The sequence below is a fragment of the Apis florea genome, unplaced genomic scaffold, assembly GCF_048593485.1.
Source record: "Apis florea isolate Af1SG1 unplaced genomic scaffold, ASM4859348v1 contig_2190_pilon, whole genome shotgun sequence".
Taxonomy (NCBI): domain Eukaryota; kingdom Metazoa; phylum Arthropoda; class Insecta; order Hymenoptera; family Apidae; genus Apis; species Apis florea.
The window spans coordinates 1,579,938-1,605,153 of NW_028256541.1; the positions used below are offsets into that span (position 1 = coordinate 1,579,938).

The following is a 25,216-nucleotide window of genomic DNA, read 5'->3' on the forward strand; positions in this document are numbered from 1 at the left end:
TTTCCAACATAACTCCACGCGCAATGTGTAATCGCGAACTATTTATTCGCGGACCATAAATAAACATTACGAATGCAAGATCGATATATATCAGATGTTAAGTCACAATTAACGATTAATTTTAATTGATTGACGTCAATATGCGAATAAAAGGGAAAAAATATATTGCGTAGAGCATGATCAAAAAATTATAAGAAATTTTATTTAATTAAAAGATTGTCCATTCAATGGTATTTCAACTGGTTATAATTGAAATTATTTCAGTTTTTGTTTTATTTGATTTTTATCAATTTTAATACAGATATGTATAATATTTATATATTTTTTCGATTGTAACATAATTTAATAAAAATGTTGGATATTAAAAAAACTGAAAAATTACTGTGTAAATGAATCAATTTATAAATATATATATATAAATTTTATATATATAATATCTGTATACTATTATATAAATACAATATGTAAATAATATATTTGCTTTTTTAAAATAATTTTATTTATTATTTAAATTATTTAAATTATGATTAGAATTCAAATTATAGAATTGTGAAATAATAAATATTATTTAACAAAAAAGATATTAAATTAAATATGGTTGCATTTTAAATTAACAAAATAAATTTAAATTCATTTATTCATCTTTAATTAAAAATATTATTGAAAATGCAAATATATTTGAATAAAGATCTATCATCCATCAAAGAGAGACATACTTTAATTGTTCTTAACGGTACATAAACAAAACGATTTATCGAATAACTCTGTCGATTATGTTCAATTACCAGCCAATAACACTAGTAAAGAGAACCAGAATAAACTTCTAGCAATATAATAATAAAAGGTAATCGATTACTGTTACCAAATATTAAATAATCTCTTTTCTTCAATCGATTCAACTAATCAATGACAATGAATTCAATTAGTCAATTTTCTTTAATTCAATCTCTTCTCAATTCTCCAATCAATTTGAATAGCAAAAAAAAAAGTGTCATGGAACTATATTTACTTTCAGATATTTCCTCATAAATATGGAAATAAAATTTTCACAATATCAATATTTTCGATGGATATATTAATAAATAGATTTAATAAATCAAAAGATACATGAACAAGAGATTCACAATTCAATATGTTTTCTCCTTGTTTTACGTCAACATGTTTGCTGATATTTCTATCGATTTGTTTACGCAATAGAATAAATTACCACGTGATCAAATATTCATTCGAAAGAATACTACCGTTTACGTTCATTGTATAAGTCTCTTAATAATATCTTATATATTATTCGATAGTGATTTTTTTTTATATTTGTTAGAATAAATGCAAAATTTTAAAATCCTGTATACATTTTGTACGTTGAAATTAAAATTTTGTACAAAAATAAAAATTTATTAAAAATATAATTTATTATTCGTTAAATTTGTAACTAGATAATAATAAGACAAAGAATTGATATATCCAAAATGAAAATAAGGAAAATTAAATGAAAAAAGAATGAAGATAAAAAATCGCAGTAAAAAATTGGGTCATTCGAGGATATGCATAATAACGATGAAGTAATATCACGTTCTGTCTGTGATCGGATCGCATTGCAATGACCACGAGCGGCGTGCATTCAACGTGCAGCCGCGAAATTCGTTTACGCATCTATGTCAGGTAAATACAAAGGAAAAATAGTATAACATGATGCATGCATAATAACATTTATGAGTAAAAAAAAAAAATAAGAAAATAAAAAAAAAATAAAAAATCATCTATTTTAATATACTAACCTGGCCTTGCGTTCCAGTTGACCGGTTATTTCATTCCTCTTCAGCACGAACGGCAACCTGTTGCTCACGACGATCATGCTCCCGTTGGAGGTGAAACTACCAGGTTCTGTAGACATTTTGATATTCTCTGATCACCTATGTCAAACCGTGTAATCCGTGGAAGAAGAAAAAAAAGACACCGCGAATGTATAATAGTGTCGCGCGACTCCACACACGAATGTCTCTTCTCTTTCTCTTCAATTCGTGTTCTATACGCGCGGCCACCGGTTCAACAGCGCTATTCTATACGAAGTGTCGTATATCACGTGCGATCACGTGTGCATGCGAAACTGAAGTTGAAGGAGAACCGCGTCAGTTAGTTGTTCGGTCTAACTAGTAGTCTCTCCTCGTTGTCGAGTGCCGCGCGAGAGACAACACTTCGCTGTTCCTTGTGTTGTTTCCTTTATAGTTGGGCAGCTTAGTATCGCGTACTCGCGGGCAGAATAGTTCCGATGTTCCGTCTCGTCTAGTTTCGTTTGGTCTCGTTTATTTTCGCCCGATGTCTTCGTTTCTTCTCTATTTCTTTTTTCAAGTAGTGCAAATGAACGTTCTATCGTGAACCCTGATTATCTGTGCGTGGTTAAGTCACAGTGAATTAGTTCGTTCCTTTATTTTATGCACAAGGGTAATTTGAATGGAGAAGAGAAATAATAAAAAGGATAATGAATAAGAGAGAAAAAATAATAGAGGAAATAATGCGTGATACAAATTGATTTATTCGGGATAAAGGAATAATAGTAATGAGTGAAAGCTTGAAAGAAAAAGAGAGGAAGAAAGATCTCTTAATAGATGAAAACAAGAGAATAATTGATTGGTCAATGCGACTGTGCCGCGGTGTGTGGCCAAAGTAGCACTGAAGTAGTAACGCCGCGTTCCCCTGAGTTTATTTGAGTTAGCTGTCGCGAGGAATTGGTCCAAAGTGCGCTCTCTCCATCCGTATCAATGACGGGGCCGCGACCTTTTAGTCATCCAACGTACATCATACGGTTGCCCGTATACATCACCACAATCACAACTACCATCATTATCGTCACTACACAGTTACCATTTCCACTGTCAAAAACATAATCATTTTACCGTTACCATACGTAAATATATATCGTTTCCTCTTTCTTCATCCTCACTATTCGTTTCCTCTCTTTTTTCTCCTCTTTTCTCCCTCTCTTTTTATGACAATGTCGCGTGTCATGACAGACGATCAGGGTTATCTCTCATTATCTTATAATTCTCATATAAATTCGCTAATGAGATATTTACGCTGTCGATGATCAGTTGTACATATTGTATCGGTGTTCGATTGTCAATATGCAACAGATAAATGATTAGTAACGCATAATCGATATTATATTATATTGATTTATTAATTTTTTTCCTTCGTCGTTAATGAAATAATCCGCCGTGTCGCGGTAAACGCAATCATTTTATATCAACATAAGACAAACATCGATGGCAAATAATTTGTTTTTAAATTTAATCAATTATTTTCTGTTTTCGTTATTGTGAAAGATATCTCATATTATTAATCAGTAAAAAATGAAACAGCATCTCAATATAAATATATAAATATATATATAACATGATGACGATTTTACATCTTGAAGGTTTGAAAAAATTTAATTAATATATTTTTTATGCATATACTAATCTAAATAATTTATCTGATATACATATATGAATCATAAGAGAAAAAAAGTACGATAATTTTTTTCTATTTATTTTTTAATTTTTAATTTTTTTTTTTTATTCAAATAAACTATTTATTGATTTTTATGCTTATATACTTGCAAATTACTTTTTATTGATAGCAATTAATAACGAGTAATTACGTAATCAATCTGAGTCATAGATAGAAAAACGATAAAATTTATAAAAATTAAATATGAAATTATAACAAATTGAGGAACTTTGATTTTCTGATTTTGAAAATATATATACCATTATCATATATATCTTTTGTATACATAAGAAGTTGATTGAATTGTTTCATTGACACAATGAAACATCGTCCTAGTAAATATTTAAGGTCAGATTTGTCGAAGTTACATATATTTCTCGTTTTCTCGAAATAAAGAAGGCAGAAAGACTATATACACATATATTTTGTAAAGTTTCATGTTTCAAGTTCAGTATTTGAAAAACACAACTAGTAATAAATAAATTGTATAAAATAATTCAAATAACAAAATTTATTAAATGAAAAACGAAATTGATGGACCTATTAATTTGTATATATAGAATATCTAATATTTATTTTATCGATACAGCCATTTTAATTTTAAATATTTAAAAAAAAAGGTATGATATAAATAAAGTTTCACATATGAAACTTTATTTATATATCACAAAAATATTTTACAAAGATTCTATTTTAAAAAAGAAATTCATCTAATTCTAAAATTCTGATTAAATGAAAATTGTACATGTAGAATATGATAGAATATGATAGAATACACAGAGAAATTTTTTTTTTTTATTAAAAATCTTTTTTGAGGAGATGAAATCAAAATTCTCAATTTTCATTTTTTCAATTTTGCAAATTTAAGCAAAATATAATTAAAATTATTATGAAATGCAAATATTTTATGCATTTTAAAAGCAAGTTCAAATTTAATATTGATCTAAAACTTTAAAGTGTAAATATTTCCTTTAAAAAGATATAATGAAAATACAATCGTTTATCTGCATATAATTTCAATTTTCTAATATGAAAATTCATAATAGATAAAAAAAGTTCATACGCATTGAATAATCTGAAAAATTTATAGCTTGAAACACTAATAAGGTAAAATTACAGAGAAAAATATTTACTTCTGCAGATTTAATTATCTATGAATATAATAATCTGAATTTGAATGAGTTTCTCAAAAAGTCACTACTTATCAAGTTTGTTATTATTATTTATTCTTATGAATAATCTATTAAGAAATCAACTTTCTAAGAATATTTAAAAGAATTATTATTGATATCATTGCTTTGCTAATATATTGCGTATAAAATGAAGATTTTGTAGATATTTTTGTCCTTATTTTAACAACATTATAACAACAATGTTATAATAATTACAATAATTAAAATGATGTTTAAGCCATCTAATTATGAAGTATTTTTTTAATCATAAAATATAAAATCAATATCAAACCAAACTGAGAATCCCAGATTTTCCTGCTGAAATATTGTCTTAATGTTTCTTTAAGACATAAAAGAAAAAAATGTTATCGTCACGTTATCGTCACGTGCTGATGTTAGCTAATAACAAGCTAGAGGATAATGAAGAAAATTGGCACGCGTCGCGCATGCGACATATAGTATGTTTTACTTTATAAAAAATTGTTTCACTGGAATCTAAATACATACTTACGTTAAGAAAAGTGTTGAATTGCAAACAATACACAATTGATTGTATTGTATCTAATGGCCGGTTTAACTATGAAAAACTACTAAAAAGCAACGACAAATGGTCAGAAATTAGATGTATTATCTACACTTATTTTTTTTTTTTAGAATATATTCAATACTTTTTATATTTTCATTGCATTTACGAAAAATATTTTTATTTCATTTACAGAAAATGTATTAAACAAAATATATAGTAATATACAGGATATTCGAGATTAATTAAACATGCTAAATAAATTATTTAGACTAAATAAATAAATAAATTCAATTAAATAGATAGAATAAATGAATAATAAAATGAATGAATAAATGAAATTTTATTATGTTTTTTTTTAAATAAAAATATTTATGATGAAATACATGAAATTATAAATCAAAGAAAAAGTTTATTGATAAAATAATTGATATGTCAATATATGTTGTTCATCATATATATTTAATTACTTTATAACATTTTTTTAAAGAAATTATGAAAATATTTTCGACTTTATATAAGATTTGCGACTGTCATGAATTTCGTGTTTGATCGTATTACTTCGTGAAATTTCGATAAAATTCGATGAACTTCGGTAAAATTCGGCAACATAACATGTGCGTCGAAAATAAGCGCGAAATCAGTATATTTTTTCATTGCTATCTGTCTATAGAATATTGAAAAAAATTTAAATATAATATAAACTTAAATATAAAGCATTGAAATCCTAAATTATAATAAAATAATTTATATTTTAAAATATTAATGATATTTGAATATCAACTATAATTATTTATTTTATACATTTTTATAATATTATAAATAGTTTTTCAAATATAATTAATAATAAAAATTAATTTTTTTTTATGAAAAAATTAAAGATAATATAAACATATCATATTTTAATCAAAGATTAAAATATCTACTTTAATGTTTAAAATTTAATGTTTCAAAAATTACAATTTATAATATATTATATATACATATATATATATATATATTATATAAACTAGATTAATATTAAATTATTAATTACAAAAAAAAAATATATTTAAAAAAAAAACATTTGTAAATATAAAATTCAATTTTAATAAATAAATATAATATATACATAAAAAATATTCATATTTATGTATATATGCGATTCTATTATTATATGTTTCTATGAAGAGATCTTTTAAACGAAATAAAAATATTTATGTATTTCAATAAATGACAAAAAAAATAATAAGAATAGAGATTATATATAACAAAATTTTATTTTTGTATATTTATTACGTATATTTCTATTATATGTATTATTTTCGACAATGTATATACAAAAAACAGTTAATTCTTCATAAAAATATATTTTTTTATCTAATGTAAAAAACAGGTGACGTTGAATTATTGTTAGATAAAAATCATTTAACCAACAAATGGCTGACATTTTACATGTGAATATTTTAATGTAGAATGCAATTGTTTAATGACATATAAATAAATCACAGAAAACAATTAAAAAAATGACAATTGAGAAAAGTGAAATATTATCTAATTCATATTATTTCAGATTCATTTCAGTATATCTTTATTCAAGTTAAGACGACATGAACACCCACCTCAAAAGACAAGCTTCCTTGTTTTACTGTATATAAACAACAATATTAAATACACTAATATAATAATTATTAATAATAAGTTAATGAAAAGTTCGATGTAACTCGCGCACTCACATGTATGCCGGCAATTCTCTGATATAAGCTAGTGTTTTTGAGAAAGACGTTCTTTCGAGAAGGTACCACTGGTAACTGGTTCCTTCTTCGCGAAGTTTCGAATAGCTGAAATTTGCAGAGTAAATCGATTGTTATGGCCTGCAATACTGACCGACAACTAAATAAGAAACTGTAGAAAATTCCCTAGGAAACATTGCAAATTTTTGTATCTCTAGTTGAATTCTATCGTAAAATTAATATTTGCAAATGTTACATATTGATATTTCACATGTAAATGACAATGAAATTAAATGTGAATTACATATGTTATTTTTTAAAAAATGAATTTGGAGTTTAAACATTTTTAAAGATACTTGTATAATTTATATGTATATACATTTTTACGATAAACAAAGTAAAAAAAACAGCGAGAAATGTTTATTATATAATAACAATTATTATAAAAAAATTATAATATACATTTGTCAAAAAGACAATTTGCTTTAACTGAGATTTGAATTGGCTATCCTGTAAATATAAATATTATACAAAAAAGTATAATATATATTTTATTATTAAAAATTAAAAATGACATATTTTTGTGTTTATTATTTACAATTACTTTTTATATATTATGTATAATACATATTCAAATGCGTTTAAATATTATTTTATAAATAAAATAAAATTGTATACTCATTGTGTTATATAAATACTAAATTCAAAGTTCTGAAGGCAAACTTAAATCCTACCAATGACATTTCAGACTTATGCTATTTGATAGCACATGTATAACCTTTTTGAATTAGATCATGAATTAGAACGTAACAAATTATATTATATTAAATTGATTTTAGATTCTTTTCCGGAAAGTAAAAACTAAATAATATTGATATTACAATTAATAAAAAATAATAATAATAAATTTAACATAAATTAATCTATAACAAGTATTTCTATGCTTATTATTTATTTTAATGTAAAATGAACGTTATTTGCTCTATATGTAGCGAACAATTAATACAATCAGATGATATTTTTTATACAAGATGTGGACATGTATTTCATTTGCATTGTTTAACACAATGGCTTGAAAGGTAAATAAATATTAAAAAATATCTTGAAAACATGAAAATTTAGTTCATAACATATGTCAATTCAATTTCTAATTTATTTGTTTTTCATGACATATGATTATAATTATATTTTATATTATGATTATAATTTATTTTCAGATCAAAAAGCTGTCCACAATGTAGAGAAAAAGTTACACAAAGTAAAATACATAGACTCTATTTTACATTTCCAAGTAATGAAGTAGTTGAATCTCAAGGTTCTACATTACAAGAGAAAGTGGATAACTTAAAATTTCAAATTTTGTTAAAGGAAAAAGACATTCAATATTATTCTTCAAAAAATGTTACTTTAGAAAAACAAAATGCTGGTTTAAAACAAGAAGTTCGAAAAGTAGAAAGTGAAATTAACAAAAAAAATGCAGCAATACATGCTTTGAAAGAACAAATTAATTATTTTAAAGAACAAAGTTCACACTGTGATAATTTAAAAAAAGAAATTGTTCAATTAAAAAATAAAATTGAGGATCTTAAACCGTACGTAATTATTATATGTACATATATATTTTATATTTCATATTACATTTTTATATTTTTTCTTTATTTATTTTATTATTATATTATTTTGTGTATTTTAGAATACAGGTATTATTACATGCACCTATTAGTGATGTTAGTAAAATGATTGGGAGAACTAAAGATCCTGAAACACTTACTATGTATATTTCTATTATGAAAAAGTTAGTAATGTATAATATATTTGAAACAATGTATAACATTCAAAAAAAATTATTTAATCATCAATATAATAATTTTTACAGAGAATTAATTGGAAGATTTAATAAATGTAAACAATTACGCATGAGTATTAAAAAGCTTCAAGAAAAACTTTCTAAAGTTAATATGAAAAATGATACATCATTAGAAGAGCAGTCAAAACAAATGTAAGATATTAAAAAATTTATTAAATTTATTTATTATTATAAATTTATTAATTTACATTTAATAATTATTAAATTTATATCTTGGATTAAAATGAATTAAAAATTTTAAATTATAATTTGTATGAATATTTTATATATATTATATATATTTTAGGAATTTCGAAGAAAAACTAGCATTTTCAGAAAGCAAAAATATGGCATTACAAAAACGGGTTGATGAATTAGAAGAGATACTTGGTATTAGTGATAAATATAGTAATGAATTAGAAATTAAAAAATCAGAAAATAAGAATGTTTCTAAAGAAAACTTGATTGAAAGTTCATCAAGAAAAACTAATCAAAATATATCAAGTACAAGTTCTTTATTAAGTTGTACAAAACAAAAAATTGAAAAGGTCTGAAATTAAATATGAAATACTTCTAAGAAAAATTAAAAGCAATAATTGATTATATTTATTTTATATTTTATTTACAGGCATTTGAGTACGATATTAAACATGAACAAGAAAGGATATATGATTCTCCAATAGAAAATGATACAAGTGATTCGGAAATAGATTTTATAGATTGTATTTCTTCTAATAATTCTCCAATAATTTCTAAAAAATTTAAATTATCAGAAAATGACATACAAAATTTAAATAAAAATGATAATAATACATTCTCAAATTCTTCTATATCAAAAAAAAAAAGAAAACAAAATATAAAAAAAAAGATATCTGATAATGAATACAAGCATGATAGTCATGTGGTCGATTTAACTTGAAGAGTTCCTAAATATAATATAATAGTTTTTTTTCTTTTGTATAAATGATTATTTATATTTTAAGAATATATATAATATTTTCATTGTAATTAATCTACCTTTGTGTTTTTAACAAATAAAATATTCTACTTTCATAGTTTTTTTATTTTGATTTATATAATATAAAAAATAATATTAAAATATTTTAAAATAATATCCTATTTTAAAATAGGAAAAGCAGTTGCAATAAATTTTGAACCATTATTTTGCAACATATATGTTTGAATATCAAATTTAATTCTTGCAAAAGATAATTTACATTTTTTATTTGGTCTTGTAAAAAAACAGAGTGTATAAAGTGCTATTTCCAATTCTGGAGCTGTTCCAATAAACATACTTGATTTTTTATATTTTCCAATATAAGTAAAATATGCTTCTAAGATGATTGCTTTCTAAAATCATTTAAAAATGATTTAATAAATGTTATCATATATATTTATATTTTTACTTACATTAACAATTTTTTTACTATTGGCAAATCCAAAATAATTAATTTTATTTGATGATTCTCCATAGAAAAAGAAAATCCAATTATGGAGTCCTATAATATTTTTATGCGATTTTCTTTCTCCTATAAATACATGTTCAAATCCAGAACTGTCCAGAATTATTCCTTTACTTCGAGGATATAAATGAAACCATATTTGTTTTAAAATATTTTTATGAATGTATATGTCATTTTTAAAGAAACCTTTGGATGATAAAAAATGCATGACATATAACATTACATCTGTTTTCATTAAATTATTAATAAATTCATTTTCTTCTAGATCTTCTTCCTTTGTTAGAATTTCTGGTTGATAAGTATCTAATTTATAATTATCAAATAATTTTATAAGAGATTTTATTGTTAATATTGAAAAAATATTAAATGATATATTTAACAACCTAAAGTTAAATAATATATATATTTAAAATCCAATTAACTTTTAAATAAAAGTTAAAAATAAAATTTTTACCTCTCAGAAGCATTATCAGTAAAATTATTTAAACATATTTGTTTTTGATAATTTATGTGCACATAATTAAATAAATTAGGAGATTTTTTAAATAATTCTTCTGATACTGTCATTAATTCCATATCATTTACTATGGATATATTTTTAATGTTATTAATATCTGTGAGATAAATAAAAATATATATTATATATATATAAATATAAATAAAAATCATAAAAGGCTTTTCATAAAATAATTTTATTTTTAATTTTTTTAATTACCATTAATTTGATGATTTGTAAAAGAATATATATTTCCAATATTTAATATAATTAGAATGTAAATTTGAAAAATTGTAATTAACATTTTTTTAAAATAGATTTTAATTTTCAATAAATAATAGAAATTATAGGTTATGTCGATTATTTTCTTACTTAAAAAACTTATATTGTATGATGTAATTCTGATGTAATGTATAATGTAATTATAAATATAATGATTATAAATTAAAAAATTATTAACATTTATAAAACTTTTTGAATTAATGTTTTGAATTAAAATAGTTAATAATTTTATGCTATATTTTATTTATAGATTATTATTAAAAAAATTTTATAAAATTACAGAATTTTCTATTAAAAAACTTTAAATAAATAAAAAAATATGATAAAATATATTAATTTAAAAAAAAACTTATTTTATAATAATAAAATACGTTTAAATGTATATATTTTTGTATTATTTATATATTTTTATATTATCTTCATAAATTTTAAAAATTTAATAATTAATATATGTGTGTGTGTGTATGTGTTGAAGATATCAAACACGAATTTTGTTTACAAATGGTTGCCATTTGCCTATAGTATATAGTGTTTTTCTTAATCATAAAAATGTCAACTCGAATGGAATATATCATTTCATCTTGGGAAATTGAGTCATTTATAGATAATTTACAAATATCTGATCTTGAAAATATTGGAACAAAAGGGTTGATTTTTTTCTTTAAAACCTTATTTGAATAAAACCTTATTTATGTATAAAAATGTATAATATAATGTATAATGAATGTTCTTTTCAGATGGTTTGAATTTCATAAAAGATTGATGTTATTGAATGAACAAAGTGTATTAGAAATTAGCGCCTTGCGAGAAGAAAGTACAAAGGAATGGTTTGTTTCTCTTGGAAAGGTAAAGAAAAGATTTTCTATATAACAATTTTTTATTTTAATATCTTTTTCTCTATATAGATTCCTATTCTTATATATGAAGCTATACAAATTGATATATGGAAACATAAAGTATTTCCACTTTTGATAGAAATGAATGAAGAACCAAAAAATACTTTTATGCTATTCACAATATTTTATCACGAAGATATTGCAGTTTCTTTATTAGAAAATGTGTTATTTCACTGTGAAAGTGCAGAAACTTTGAATGATTCTATTCTTGATCTTGTTGATTATGCTGTTAAATCTGTATCTCTACTCATTGATGTATCAAATATTGAAATATATGAAAATGTAAAAGATCCAAAGTAAGTTATTAAAATTTTATATAATTTTATTAAAAAAATTATTAAATTAAGTTAAATAATAATATTAATATTTATTGTAATTAGTTCATGCCTTGAAGAAATTTTTGAAAAAAAGAAAGAATTCGAATTTGATATTGGTATACGTTGCGTTTCAATTCTTCGTTACTTGGCTGAATTTGCAGACAAATTACCATTGTATGTATTATCGCGATTATTAACTACACATGATGTACCCTACTTGCTTGTTGAACTTATTGAGAGACATCCATGGACAAAGAAAAATGCAGAAGGTAACTATCATTCCATAAATATAAAAAAATATAATATAAATTACAATAAAATTGTTTGTTATTAAGGAGAAAATATGATATATAATGGTGGCTGGAAAAAAACAAAACCAAATGAAGAGGAAAAAATTTCTAAGATAGAAGGACAAATTTGGTTAGGTTTGAGAGAATTATTACTTAATCCAAAAAGTGCATCTTATTATGAAATTACTGAACATAGATTCTTTAAATTATTAAAGGTATTTTAATTTTCTTTAAATTATTAAAACTATTTTACCATTACAAACTATACTATATATTTAAAATTGTATATTGCATAAATTAATATATGTATATTACATAAAAAAAAAAATTTGTTTTAGTTACAGAAATATTTGCATGAATGTGTAGTGGATCAAATTTCTCCTTTAATGGATTTAAAACGATGGTTAAATTATTTAAATGTATCATCACCTAATACTAATGCATCACGAGCAGTAAATGTGGAACTTATACCACAGGTTAAAATTTATAAAACATGATAAATATATATTTAGAGTTATTTACAATTATTAATTAAACAATTATGTTTTTAGATAAGATCATCAATAATGGAAAAATATCACAAAAAGTGGAAAAAATTAGCAAAAAATCAATCAAAATTTATATACACAACAGATGCTGATTATATAAAAAATGCAGCTCAAATCTTAAGTGATGCATATGATTTAGATAAACTAGATTGTATTGATATTAAAGAATGTTTTTTATGTCATGAAGAAGCAAAAAAACGTTGTTCTAAATGTAAAGAAGCTTGGTATTGTGGAAGGTATAAACTCTTTTCAATTATTATATTTATATATTTATTAGGTTGTTGCACTGTAGATTTCACAAATGTATAAATCCATTCAATATTTATATTAATGAATATTCTTATTAAATAATATATTATATTTATTAATTTAAAATTAAAAAAAAAATTGTTTTACTATTTTTGAAAGTAATTGAATATAATTTGAACTAATATTTTTTATTACAAAAATATAAAAAATAAAAATTGAATTATAATAATTTAAGTTACAACTTGAGCATATTTCTTTTACAGAGATTTGTAATTTAATGCATAAAAATTATTGATATTAATAAAGCTTTCAAAACAATTACATTAAAAGAATAAATGATTCTTGATATGAAAAATTTAAATTAAATAATCAAACATAAATCATTAATAAGACTTATTAATAACAAGAAAAATTTTAAATGTATTAATTTCGTTTTATAATGAACACAATTTATTAAATCAAAATTTGTTTAATATTACTTTCAATAGAACTACAAATGTTAATAACTTTATTAAAAATTTGATATTTCTGCAACAACCTATTAATATAAAATACTATTATTTTTTTATCATAATAATTATTATTGAATCATTACAGGGAGTGTCAAATAAAAGATTGGATTAAACATAAAGATATTTGCGACAAAATAACAAAAAATATAGAAAATAAATAAAAGGTTTAATTTTAAAACTATTTCTAGAAAAAAAATTTATTATCTTTTTATTATTTTGTCTTCAATGATTAAATTAAATAAATTAAAAATTATTCATGAATAGATTTTAGTTGATTTTTCTATTACAATACAAAATTTAAAAATACTTAAGGATTAAATTAATTATACGTACGATTTTATGTCCAATATTTTATTAAAAGATTTTAGTGTACAGAACTTTGTTTGACATATTCCATTACAACATCTTTTGCAGGAGTATCTTCTCCAAAGTCCTAAAGGTAAAAAGATAATTCTTTGATTAAAAGAAATTCAATAATTAAAAAAAATTGTTAAAAAATCAATATTAAATTATTAAAATCAGAAAGGCATTAACACAGCATAGTTTATTAATTATATGGGTTCTCTCAGTAGAGGGAGCCTTTGCTTTCATCACAAAATGTCATACGATTTGTAATTTAAATTAAAAAAAAATGTTATTTTTACATTTTATATAATTTATACCTTTATAACAACACAGGAGCACCCAACAACTTTTCGAGCTTTACCAGCACTGTCAATTTTACAAAGACCAGCCCATTCACCAAGTTTTTTATTATTGTCTACTCTGATTAAAGGAATTTGATGTTCATTACATAATGCTTGTACTAATTTTTTATACATAGGTTCATCACAATTTTCAGCTAAAATACATAGCATAGCTTGTCTCCTAAAATATAATAAATAAAGTAAATATATATAAATTTGATATTTAAATGATCAATTAAGAAATAATTATTTAATAAATCAGATAAGGTTCATGACAGCATTATTAATTTTTGTAACGGGTATTTCTCAGAAGAGGGAACCTAATATTTCATCATATGAAAATAATATATGTTAGGTTTTATATTTTACAAAAATATATACAAAATAACATATAACAAACTCACTTGTCTAATGCTTTGGCAGCTTCATGAAGACCATGTACAACACCATCATGAATCAATGCATTTTTAAGAACTTCTTGAAGAGCTGTGTTGACATCCATTGCACCTCCTGCTGCCATTGCAGAAGGTACATCATCACTAAAAATAAAATAATAATTAGATTCTATTTATTTCAAATCTATTTTATTTTAAATTTTTTATATAAAAATATAGTTGCATTATTATTCTATTTTTATATAACATTATAAGAGGTTAAATTTTATATAAATTTTGAAACTCAAACAATTTTTACAATGAAGACAATAAAATATTATATAGAGTTTTAATACTTTCTTAATAAAAAAAATATATTAATATTTTATTTTTATAAGAGATAGATAGATAAAACATACTTACTTTTCAACGTCCGACATATTTTTTAAGGACTGAAGAACTAAAATAATACAATAACATTAGTAATTTTATCTTTGAGTTCATATTTTAAAATATTTTCACACAAAAATTATAATGATGATATTATAATAAACTGATATTCAATACATCGCTTCACAGCGTGCTTTCATTTACCTTTTCTTATGAAGAAAGAGAAATGGCGCTTAATTCAACATACGATATTTAGGTTATGTCAATGTTAATTTTGATTGGCTAAGAATTTGATGTAAGTGACATCTACAGAATATTTAAAAAAATCATAATTTATGTATTTTTAATTCTTGATGAGACAAATTTTATTTCAGATACAAGATATAAAATAAACAATATGTAAATTTAAATAATGTACAAAATAGATTTAATATTTAATTGCATTTTTAACTGCATATCTTAGAAATTTTAAAATTATTAAAACTAACCATTACCATAAAAGTATTAAAATTAACCATTTTAATATCATTCTCAATGTTACCTTATAATTATTTATAATTTTTAAATAAGATCACAAATTAAGAAAAAATATATAATGATATTTTTTGTTATATCTTTTGAAATACTAAACTCTAAATATAGCGAATGAAATTATCAGCATTTATCTCACCAAAGAGTAAATTTTAATCTAGTTTTACCTATTCACTGTTAGATGGAGCAAGGATGTCCATCTTGTGTTTATCTGTTGTAAATCTTCATATAAGACTTATTACTTAATTATTTATAAATAAGTATATATAAGCAAACTGTTTATTATTTATTTAATAATATTTAGACAAAATTAATTTCAAATTAATATTTTTTTTCATATGAACTCTTAAGACTTAAAAATTTAATCTAAAAAAATCGAAATTTTAACATAAAATCAAAAAATTTAGATTTTTCTATTTCTTTATCATAAAAATGAAAATATTTTCTGAAAATTTAATGAAATAGAATTAATGAATTTAAGAATTAATTTTTTTATTATATTTATTATTATATTAAATGTCTTAATAATTATTAAATAAAAAATTATGTTTAAAGACTGTACATTGTAATTAAACAAAAAGTACTTATAAATTCTACTTAAAATGTTTACAGAAATGATCATTACTACTAATACTATTTTTTTCGACACATATTTTAGATACATAGATATAAATTCTTATATTTAACTTAAATAATAAAAAATTGATAATATTTATTTATATTTATTTGTATATACAATTATTTTATTCTTATCAAGAAATATATAATTACTTAGTTTGTCTATTTTTATTTTAATGTTTAAACATTTTCTTCATATATTACATTTAACATTATATATATGCTATAATAAACTTACCGTTTATTAATCATCATTGGATTGTAATCATCAAGTTTATACAAATATATTCTTCAATCATGTTAAAAATTATCTATTCCCTTAAAATAATAATTTTACAATTATGTATATATAATATTAATAGATAATATAGATAATATAATCATTAAGAAAATTATTCACATTGTAAAAAACGAAAAACAGCAATAAATTTTTTATGTTACGCTGGTGGGGAATATCTGTGATAAGGCCAACAATAATGTGATGGATGTGGCGGAGGCGCTGGAGGCGGTGGAGGTGCTGATATTGATGAACTCGATGGTCCTGTTGGATATAAGTGATGAGTATGATGAGAATGATGAGGATGACAATTTGCGCCTGTACCTCGCGACGATGGAGACATTTCCAATGTAACACCGGCTTGGGTTTGACAGGCCATCATCAACCCGTGAAAGTCAAATTTATACGCGTATCGTTTTCCATGCACTTTTGTCATGATATTTTTATCGTAGTAATATCTGCATCATTAAAAGACAAAATTAATAAAGTACACAATTATTAGACTAAATTAACAAAATATTACTTATATTAAAAAAAATTACAAAAGATTATTTATATTAAGTAAATATCTTAAATTTTTTAAAATTTATCGAATGATAAAAAAAGATTAATGATTAATATTTGAATTAAAATTATGAAACTGAATAATATTTTTAGTTATTATCTAAATAGAAATAATAAAAAGTATTTTATAATCAATAATTATGAATAATATTAAGAATTTATACTGTTTTTACTGTATTTAATATTCTTTAAATACGTTTATACTCTATTCTTGTTTATTTATCTATGATAAATATCTATATAGTATGCGTACGATATATTATTATTTTATATATTACAAATTATCTTTAATTAATTAACGATATAAATTCGTGCTGTTTAATTTAATAGGTATTTAATTTGATGAATCATTCACTATCTATAATACAATTATAAAGTCAATGAAAAAAATATATATTTATAATTATGTTATTCTGATAATTAGGAAACAATTATCTGTTATTAATATAATAACTAATAACTAATATAATGTTACATTGAAATATGGGCATTTAAATTTCTTCAAATGCGATATATTTATTCAGGGCTGATCATAAGCATATATTTACAAAATAACATATGAATGATGCGAAACTTAATTTTACAATAATGCGTTCAATTTTTTTGATAAAGACATCATGAAATTTATCGATATATTTACTTTGACTTTTAATCTTTTTTCCTTTTTATTCACTATTTACTAAAATATAAAGGAAAATCATAGGAAAATCACAGCTTTAATCGAATCAAGATTAAATTGAATTCAATTTTACTACTGAATATTCGATTTAAATTCCGGGTAATTTTCAACAATTATCTATATGAACTTATAACAAATAAATATTTTTGTAACAAAATTTCGCAAAATATAATATATATTCGTTTTTACCTGAGCGCTCGTGATAATTTGTCGTAGTTCATATTCGGTTTGCTTTTCCGTTCGCCCCATCGACGCGCGACTTCGTCCGGATCGGTAAGTTTGAACTCCCCGTTAGAGCCCTCCCACGCGATACAGGATGAATTCGACGAATCCGAGAGTAGCTCCAGCAGGAATTGCCAGAGTTGAACTTGTCCGCCTCCGACCGCCCCAGAACCGCTGGTTCCAGCTGTTGATCCAATCAGGGAGCAAGTTCGTTGAAAGAGGCTGAACCTCTCTGTGGACAAGAAACAGAATACGCATGCCAGGGGCTGTGATTGCTTGGAGGTCGATTCGTCGAAACCTTGAAAGAAGCGATGGTAGCGACCGTCTGTTATCTTCTCGTTTCTCTCCTCTGTCTTTTAACCTATTTAATTTATCTCATGTTTTTTTCATCTGTGCTTTCTTCTCTCGAAAGTCTGAATTTCGAATTATTCGCCGAGAGAGAAGAAATTTTGGCAAGTATGAGAAATTTAAGAGATTTGATGATGTTGGAATTGTTTTAGATCGAAACTTTTGTTATTTTTATATAGAATACGTTTTTTATAGTTTTCAAACATTGCGTAGATTTTTGAAAAGATCTTTTTTTTCTGAGTATAGTAATACTTTCGTAATTTCGAATTGTAAAATAAAGTTTTAATTTGATTGTTTTTCATATAAATAAATTTAAATTTATAATGAATTGTTATTTTAAATTTCATTTGATTGATCGATTTTTATTTAAATAATTAAATAAAACCACAATTTCGATCGATAATTTTTGTGAACGTGAATGAATTGTTTAAAATAAAAAAAAAAAAGAAGAAATTCATAATTAATTTATAAATTTCAATTTAAACTATAAATTTATATACAATACACAATATAAAATGTAAAAATAATGCTAATGTAAGTTAGAAAAATTTAATAATATATAATAAATCTTAATTCATAATAAAAAAAAATATAAATTAATAATAAGATTAATTATTAAATTTGACTGAAAATCTCTTTTCTGGAAATTATTAAGAAACATTAAAAATTAAAATAAACGTCTGTAATTATGTTTTTCTTATTTCTTTTTCTGCTATGTATTTTTAAACGAAACGCAATAATTTTCAATTTATGTTATAAAACCAACATGACACAATGATAGATTACAAGTACCGTTGTAAAGAATGGCAGCAGCCGAAGGATGAAATCTACTATCCTGCTGAAGATGCAACGGATGTGTTTGAATTCTCCACATTACGCGTCGAACAATGCCTTAATCCTTCACCGCGTGAACAACGCGGTGATAGGCAGGCTCGTTAATAATTTCATCACGAAAGTATGTAATACTAAAATCATTCTTTATTGTTTAATTTAATTTCCAAGTCTTTCTATATTAATTTCTTTTTTTCAAAATAATTTATCACAAAGCGTTCGAAGATTGATACACAAAGACATCATAATAATAAAACGATTCCTCTTAATTCGTTCGAAACAAAGTCCATTCTTAAATTAATATTCCATTTCAATTCACTCAAACTTCTTTGTATTTAAATTATCTTTCTTATTTATCGTATTATTTTATTTTATAGCTTTAAACTTATTTAACGTTCCCTTAAAATAATATTCAATTAAAAAACAGTATATGTACAGACGTGTAGACAAATTATTGAAATATTATCTTTTTAAACATTTTATATATAATTTTAATCGTTTATCGATTTTAATGATTTCATTATCGAGTAAAAATTGTATTAATGGAAAAAAGAAAGAAAAAAAAAGAAAGAAATCACGTGGTTCACGTTTGTTATGCGCACAAATTTGTGTACGTGCACGAATAGTATCGTATAAAATTTCGATTAAGGATATCGATAAAGTGCGAATATATGCGGAATAAAACGTGCCAGACGGTGGACAGAGAGTAACTGAGCGACCTTTGCCCCCGGTGATTTCAGCCCTTATCGCCCCCACTCTAACTCCCATAGACGTCTTTGTAGAGTATACGATTGTACCTCTGGATTTTTCATTCTCATTATCGCAAAGAACCAATATAAGGAGGCATATTAAAATTGGTGATCAAATTAAAATTTTCAAATTTCTTTTCTTTGATTTATTTTTTTTTCGAAAAATCTTCATTATTTGATTACCTCAAATAAAAGCATTCGTAAAAGATTTTTCGTTAGATTTATTTATTATTTTCACGCATTTTCTTTTGTGTTAAGTTAATAAAATATAGATATTTGTAATAAATTGATAAAAATTTTTATTAATTTTAATGTAATTGTTTTTCATTAAAAATTCGAAATTAGTTTCTTTAACTCGTTTAAAATATATACGTATATGCATTTGAATGTTCAATAATATTTATTTCTTTTTTGTTTTCCTTTTTTTTTCTTCTTCTTTCGAAGTAAATAAATAAAATAAGTAAATAGATATAATTTTACGAAAGGTTTATCGGCAAAAAATATAGAAGATATAATTTTTATATATCATTGATTTGATTTTAAATCAATAAAAAGTTAATTTATATCGCAAGTAATTTTCTTCACAAATTTGATAATTCTTTATTTAATTCTAAAAATTTATACAAATAAATTTTTAATTTTTTCAATTATATCTATGATCTAATCCAAAAATTTTTCAACATATCATATCATGCACGAAATATCGATACAAACATGGACGAGGAAACAATTTGTAATAATTTCACGTTATAATTATCAAATTAAACATCAAATCAATTAGATAATTCAATTAATATACCTAATAAATATCTATTTAAATTCACTATCAAATTGAACGAAGATAAAAATCATTCTCGATCGTTAGCATAAATTTGTGCATACAAGAACATGTAACTATACCTGTATACCATATGTATAAAGATTCAAGTTCTATTTCCAAAAGGTAGAAAAAAATTGAAAAAAAATTGACAAATACATAATAGCGTGAATTCGCGATTCAGATTCAATTTTCACATTGCAAAAGTTTCGCGGTGTATGAAGATGACGCGTGAAATTATCCCGTATATGCTAAAGATTCAGGAGATGTTTCACGCTCATCAAGAAAACAATATAGTCGCACCCCGTGGCGAGCTTACCATCCCTAGCCCGTTTGAGTTTTCCATCCCCTCCCGCGACAGGATAGATGGCAAGGAGAAGGGTGGTAGCGGTTACTACGAGGCCGTAACCCCAAGCGTGGTGGTGCCACCACCTTTCCGCCTCCCTAAACACTCGATGGTTTATTCATGAGAGCTCTCTCACCACGATAACACTGATTCGTTTAATAAACGGCCGCTGCCGGGCGCGGAGTGTACCTACCCCAAGAGCACCTACAACGTTATTCAAACGGACAATATATCTCGGAGGCTTACACTGCCAAGATTCCGCTCTTCTCGCCCGTCTACCGAAAGCCGGATCGCTCTTTTTCTCTTTCGCCAATGGGAATCACCCCTAGCTGGCACTCTTTGCAACCGAAAGCGCAAAAAGATTGGAATAACTTTTAGTTTTAGGCTACCGTTGAAACGAGATTCGGGTGGATAGATATGCATAAATAAGTATTTTTTTGTCCCAAAATCTGTCTCTCAAGTTGTTGCGTATCCTATTTCTTTCTTCTCTCCTCTCTTCTGTAAAACTCAAATTTTCAAAGAAACGAGTGTTCCTTTGTCGAATTGGATCATCTTCGATTCGAAGAAACGATCGAGAAAGTTAAGATGAATGGAATAAATGATTAATAATACAAATGATCGATGTCTCTTTCTCATCGAAAGCTTGATAAGGATAAAAAATGGAGCGAGAGAACGAGACTATTATCGTCTATGAAATTTATTTTTCTGCCGGACCCTTCTTATCTCTAATAGATAATCGCGCCCTCGTTAAAGCCTAAGATAAGGTTCGCGAGTGGACTGGAATTGACCCTGGGGAATGGTTAGCCTCTTCCGGTCACTTTCAATCCAACCTGAACCCCTATTAACCTTTTCTAAGCTCCATGGATCGCACGTCATTTCGATTTACTGTGTGAGAATTCTATCAATGCTTTTATCAATGCTTATATCGACTCTTGTAAATTATGATCAAGACGTATAATATTTTTAATTTTGAATGAGAATGATAATGAAAAAATAAAAAATATATGTTAAATATTCTATACATATATATTTAAAAAATAAATATTTATTATTTCTATAATGTTTCTTAATCTTTTTTTTTTTTTCAATTCTTTTTGATGTGTAATTTTCTTTCATTTATGCACATATAATTATACAAAAATATATTTTTGATAAGACGAATAAGTCAATACTTATTATTTACATAATAATATTTAATATTTCATTTTTAATAGCAATAGTAGTAAATTCAGAAAAAGATGGGGAGTCTCTCCCCCTTCTCTTCAAAAATAAAATTTTAAAAAATTTAAAAAAAAATTGTCATGTTGCTTACATTTAATTATGGATTTCTATCCCTTTTTAAAACAAAAAATATAAGATAAATTTAAATTTATATTCGTTCGATAATCTATATCATACATCATGCTATAATTATATACATATGTAAATAAATAGTTATAACGATATATTTTTAATTTTATTCATTTTTCCAATTTATCATTCTTTTAAATTACTTACTTATAATTTTTAATGAATAAATAATGAATTTCATATCATTAATTCATCATTATATCAGATATATGAAAACATAAATTGAAATGAAAACATACAAATCTTAAAAAGAGATTTAAAAATATATTTTTATATATCTCTCTTTCTCTCTTCTTTTCCTTTTTCAAAAATAAGATTTCTAGATTTATTAGAAATGAATTAAGATCCAATGGAAATTAAAAAAAAAATATTATTAAAGCCTTATCATAAGAAACATAAAATATCTACAAATTCATGGAATATCTTTGGATACTCTAAAGACACAACATTTTTTTATATAAAAAAATATCGATTGAAATTTATTTATACAATTATAATTAGGAAATTTACATTTTAATTATCGATATTTTTATATATTAACTTTTGTATTTCTTTTGGCCTTTATTAATTGACTTTCCAAAAAAATTCTACGAATGTGTTAATAGTCTATGTGATAAATCTTTAATATTTTTTTAATAGAATTTTTTAGTATAATATATCATAAGTCATTTCTATTTTGTATTTCAATCTATTTATTCTTAATTATATTGAAATAAATGAATGCAAAAGATTTTAGATTTTAGTTATAAAATTTATTTAGCTATAGAATTTCTTATATTACAATTAAAAATAATTATAGCTATCCATCAAATTTCGACATAACCTAATTGAAAATTCGTGTTATAACACTATATCTATTTTCAATTAAAATTCTGTTTACTTACCATCATCTTTCTTTTCTTGTAACAAATTTGGAGTCTGTATGCCGGTTGCCTGGAATTGAAGATAGCCAAGATGTCGCGCCAAAATTTTTCCACCAGGAATGGTTTCCCAATAATCAGACGATAATTTTAATAATTCTTTGCCAGTTGATGGAAATTTGATCATATTCGGTACTGGTTTTATAGAAAATGCTTTGGTACACCATGAAATCCATGATGCGATATGATTTGAATTCCATTCTGATGGATCTGAATAATAATAAATATAAACTCTATAAATTAAATTATTAACTAATTATTATATTAATTTTGTATTAAATCAGTGATCTATTTAACAAGCCTGATAATCAAAGCCAGGAATTTTCAACTCAAAGAAAAGAAAAGGTCGATTGAAATATTACAATTTTTTATTTCTTTTAATTGAAAAAAGAAAAATAATCAAATTTTTTATTAAAAAAAAAAACAATTTTTCATTAAAATAGCAACTATTTTACTTATTGAAAATGAAAATGATTAGATTATTTAAAAATTTTACTTGAAAATTTTGTTCATTTTTGTGTTCTAATATAACATTGTTTCATTATGATGTATTTTTATTTATATATTTTACTTTACATATATTATATTTTTTATGTTATTATTATATTTAAAAAAAATAAATGTAATTAATATTTTATGTTTATTCTTTCTTTTCCTTGAATATTATAGAAATTATAATTAAGATCTTGTCTTGCTGAATTCATCATTGATTCTGTTTAGAATACAATCATGTGTAAATATAATTTTTAATGTTAACAATAATATTAATAAAAATTATATACAGCTATTTAATTTAATAGTTTTATATATTTTAAAAAAATAATAACGTATGAAAAATAAAATAGAAGTAAAAAAGAATAGTAGATTCTAAGTCAAATTCACGTAGAAAAGTATATATAAAATATCAAAGATAATCTTATATATTGGAAAAAACAAAAATTGATAAATATTCCTATTAAAACTTATTTTTCAAATTATAAGCAATTTAATTTTATAGAATATACAAAGATACAATCATTTTTATCGTGTTAATCTAGTACAAAATTAATTATAAATTATAAATTCAAAAATAAGTTTTAATGGATATTTTTGCATTCGATTTTTATTTTAGTCAATTCTTAAATTTTCTATCTATTTCATTTAAATATTTTCTGTATTTTTTATAACATAATTAAAACTATATCTCTTTTAAATCATTCGAGTAAAATATTTAAAAAGAAACAATTACCAGATGGAACCATCACTGGTTCTAATTCTAGAATATCGCCTTCTTCGATCATTTCTTTTTCCATACCACTTGATTCGTTTTCACATTCGTGTTGATTTTTAATCAATGATATAATTTTCAAATTCCTTGGACGATGTATCTTCAAGTCAAACATTTTTTCTCACATTCGTACGACATTAAACGCAGAAAGATCACTCGAAGATTGAACACGTTTCGCAAAATTGAATATCTACGCTTTCTTGAATACATTCCTTTCGCGTGTTTCTTGTTATATAAATATCATTTCTTAGTCGATCCTTTACTTTCAATCTGATCTCCCATCCAGTTAACACGATCTTTCGTTTCATCTTCGAGAAACTGTCACACAATTTCGTTTCTCATGATCGGTGAATGCGATCTCGCAAACTGTTGATGATTCACCGACATGTGTACAACTTACATAATATGCATATACTATGCCAACAGCTCTTTATATTATACGACTAATTATA

The 25,216-nt window shown here is 23.5% G+C and overlaps 6 protein-coding genes across 20 annotated transcripts in view; 2 read left to right on the forward strand and 4 right to left on the reverse strand.

The window, feature by feature from the left end:
• The window catches only part of Tps1 (Trehalose-6-phosphate synthase 1), a 52,783-nt gene extending 45,779 nt beyond the window's left edge, over nt 1–7,004 (reverse strand). For 2 of the 6 annotated variants that reach the window (XM_086916068.1, XM_086916061.1), the window contains exons 1-2: nt 6,900–7,000; nt 1,776–1,881 (exon numbers count right to left, since the gene is read on the reverse strand). In XM_086916068.1, coding sequence (XP_086772194.1) covers nt 1,776–1,852 — 77 coding nt within the window. In that variant the 5' untranslated portion in view covers nt 1,853–1,881; nt 6,900–7,000. Of the gene's footprint in view, nt 1–1,775; nt 2,166–6,785 lie in introns of those variants that run through there. The other 4 variants (XM_031915192.2, XM_086916051.1, XM_086916062.1 and 1 more) reach the window with 3 other exon arrangements.
• On the forward strand, nt 2,161–9,797 carry LOC100869892 (E3 ubiquitin-protein ligase TRAIP). Of its 3 annotated transcripts, XM_086916119.1 has the most exons (8): nt 2,299–2,439; nt 3,321–3,415; nt 7,736–7,975; nt 8,114–8,488; nt 8,590–8,691; nt 8,773–8,895; nt 9,050–9,290; nt 9,371–9,797. In XM_086916119.1, the coding sequence occupies exons 3-8, from the start codon at nt 7,863–7,865 to the stop codon at nt 9,659–9,661; spliced, it is 1,245 nt and encodes a 414-aa protein (XP_086772245.1). In that variant the 5' UTR covers nt 2,299–2,439; nt 3,321–3,415; nt 7,736–7,862; the 3' UTR covers nt 9,662–9,797. The 3 variants fall into 3 exon arrangements, with proteins under 3 accessions (XP_086772250.1, XP_086772245.1, XP_012351062.3); XM_086916124.1 differs by lacking the exon at nt 3,321–3,415 and having other exon boundaries at nt 2,161–2,439; XM_012495608.3 differs by lacking the exons at nt 2,299–2,439; nt 3,321–3,415 and having other exon boundaries at nt 6,956–7,975.
• On the reverse strand, nt 9,326–11,526 carry LOC100870011 (endoribonuclease Arlr). The gene is made up of 4 exons (XM_012495615.3): nt 10,921–11,526; nt 10,660–10,819; nt 10,153–10,588; nt 9,326–10,092 (listed from the first exon to the last, which is right to left on the reverse strand). The coding sequence occupies exons 1-4, from the start codon at nt 11,003–11,005 to the stop codon at nt 9,859–9,861; spliced, it is 915 nt and encodes a 304-aa protein (XP_012351069.3). The 5' UTR covers nt 11,006–11,526; the 3' UTR covers nt 9,326–9,858.
• Zmynd10 (zinc finger MYND-type containing 10) lies at nt 10,694–14,058 on the forward strand. 6 transcript variants are annotated; one of them, XM_086916085.1, is made up of 8 exons: nt 10,694–10,821; nt 11,721–11,829; nt 11,889–12,175; nt 12,260–12,465; nt 12,532–12,701; nt 12,825–12,962; nt 13,038–13,270; nt 13,881–14,058. In XM_086916085.1, the coding sequence occupies exons 2-8, from the start codon at nt 11,746–11,748 to the stop codon at nt 13,954–13,956; spliced, it is 1,194 nt and encodes a 397-aa protein (XP_086772211.1). In that variant the 5' UTR covers nt 10,694–10,821; nt 11,721–11,745; the 3' UTR covers nt 13,957–14,058. The 6 variants fall into 6 exon arrangements, with proteins under 6 accessions (XP_086772211.1, XP_003689760.2, XP_031770941.1 ...); XM_003689712.4 differs by lacking the exon at nt 10,694–10,821 and adding an exon at nt 10,828–11,630; XM_031915081.2 differs by lacking the exon at nt 10,694–10,821 and adding an exon at nt 10,846–11,119.
• A 72-nt stretch (nt 14,059–14,130) lies between these two features.
• On the reverse strand, nt 14,131–15,555 carry RpS12 (ribosomal protein S12). Its single transcript, XM_012483748.3, has 5 exons — nt 15,450–15,555; nt 15,279–15,315; nt 14,886–15,020; nt 14,458–14,662; nt 14,131–14,228 (listed from the first exon to the last, which is right to left on the reverse strand). Exons 2-5 carry the CDS (start codon nt 15,293–15,295, stop codon nt 14,160–14,162), a joined length of 426 nt encoding a protein of 141 aa, XP_012339202.1. The 5' UTR covers nt 15,296–15,315; nt 15,450–15,555; the 3' UTR covers nt 14,131–14,159.
• A 927-nt stretch (nt 15,556–16,482) lies between these two features.
• LOC100870368 (DNA-binding protein D-ETS-6) lies at nt 16,483–25,091 on the reverse strand. 3 transcript variants are annotated; one of them, XM_086916788.1, is made up of 6 exons: nt 24,726–25,091; nt 23,462–23,707; nt 18,104–18,368; nt 16,996–17,129; nt 16,795–16,935; nt 16,483–16,712 (listed from the first exon to the last, which is right to left on the reverse strand). In XM_086916788.1, the coding sequence occupies exons 1-5, from the start codon at nt 24,877–24,879 to the stop codon at nt 16,832–16,834; spliced, it is 903 nt and encodes a 300-aa protein (XP_086772914.1). In that variant the 5' UTR covers nt 24,880–25,091; the 3' UTR covers nt 16,483–16,712; nt 16,795–16,831. The 3 variants fall into 3 exon arrangements, with proteins under 3 accessions (XP_086772914.1, XP_012350945.1, XP_086772907.1); XM_086916781.1 differs by having other exon boundaries at nt 16,635–16,712; nt 16,795–17,129; nt 24,726–25,028; XM_012495491.3 differs by having other exon boundaries at nt 16,483–17,129; nt 24,726–25,028.
• Between the last annotated feature and the right edge of the window lie 125 nt (nt 25,092–25,216).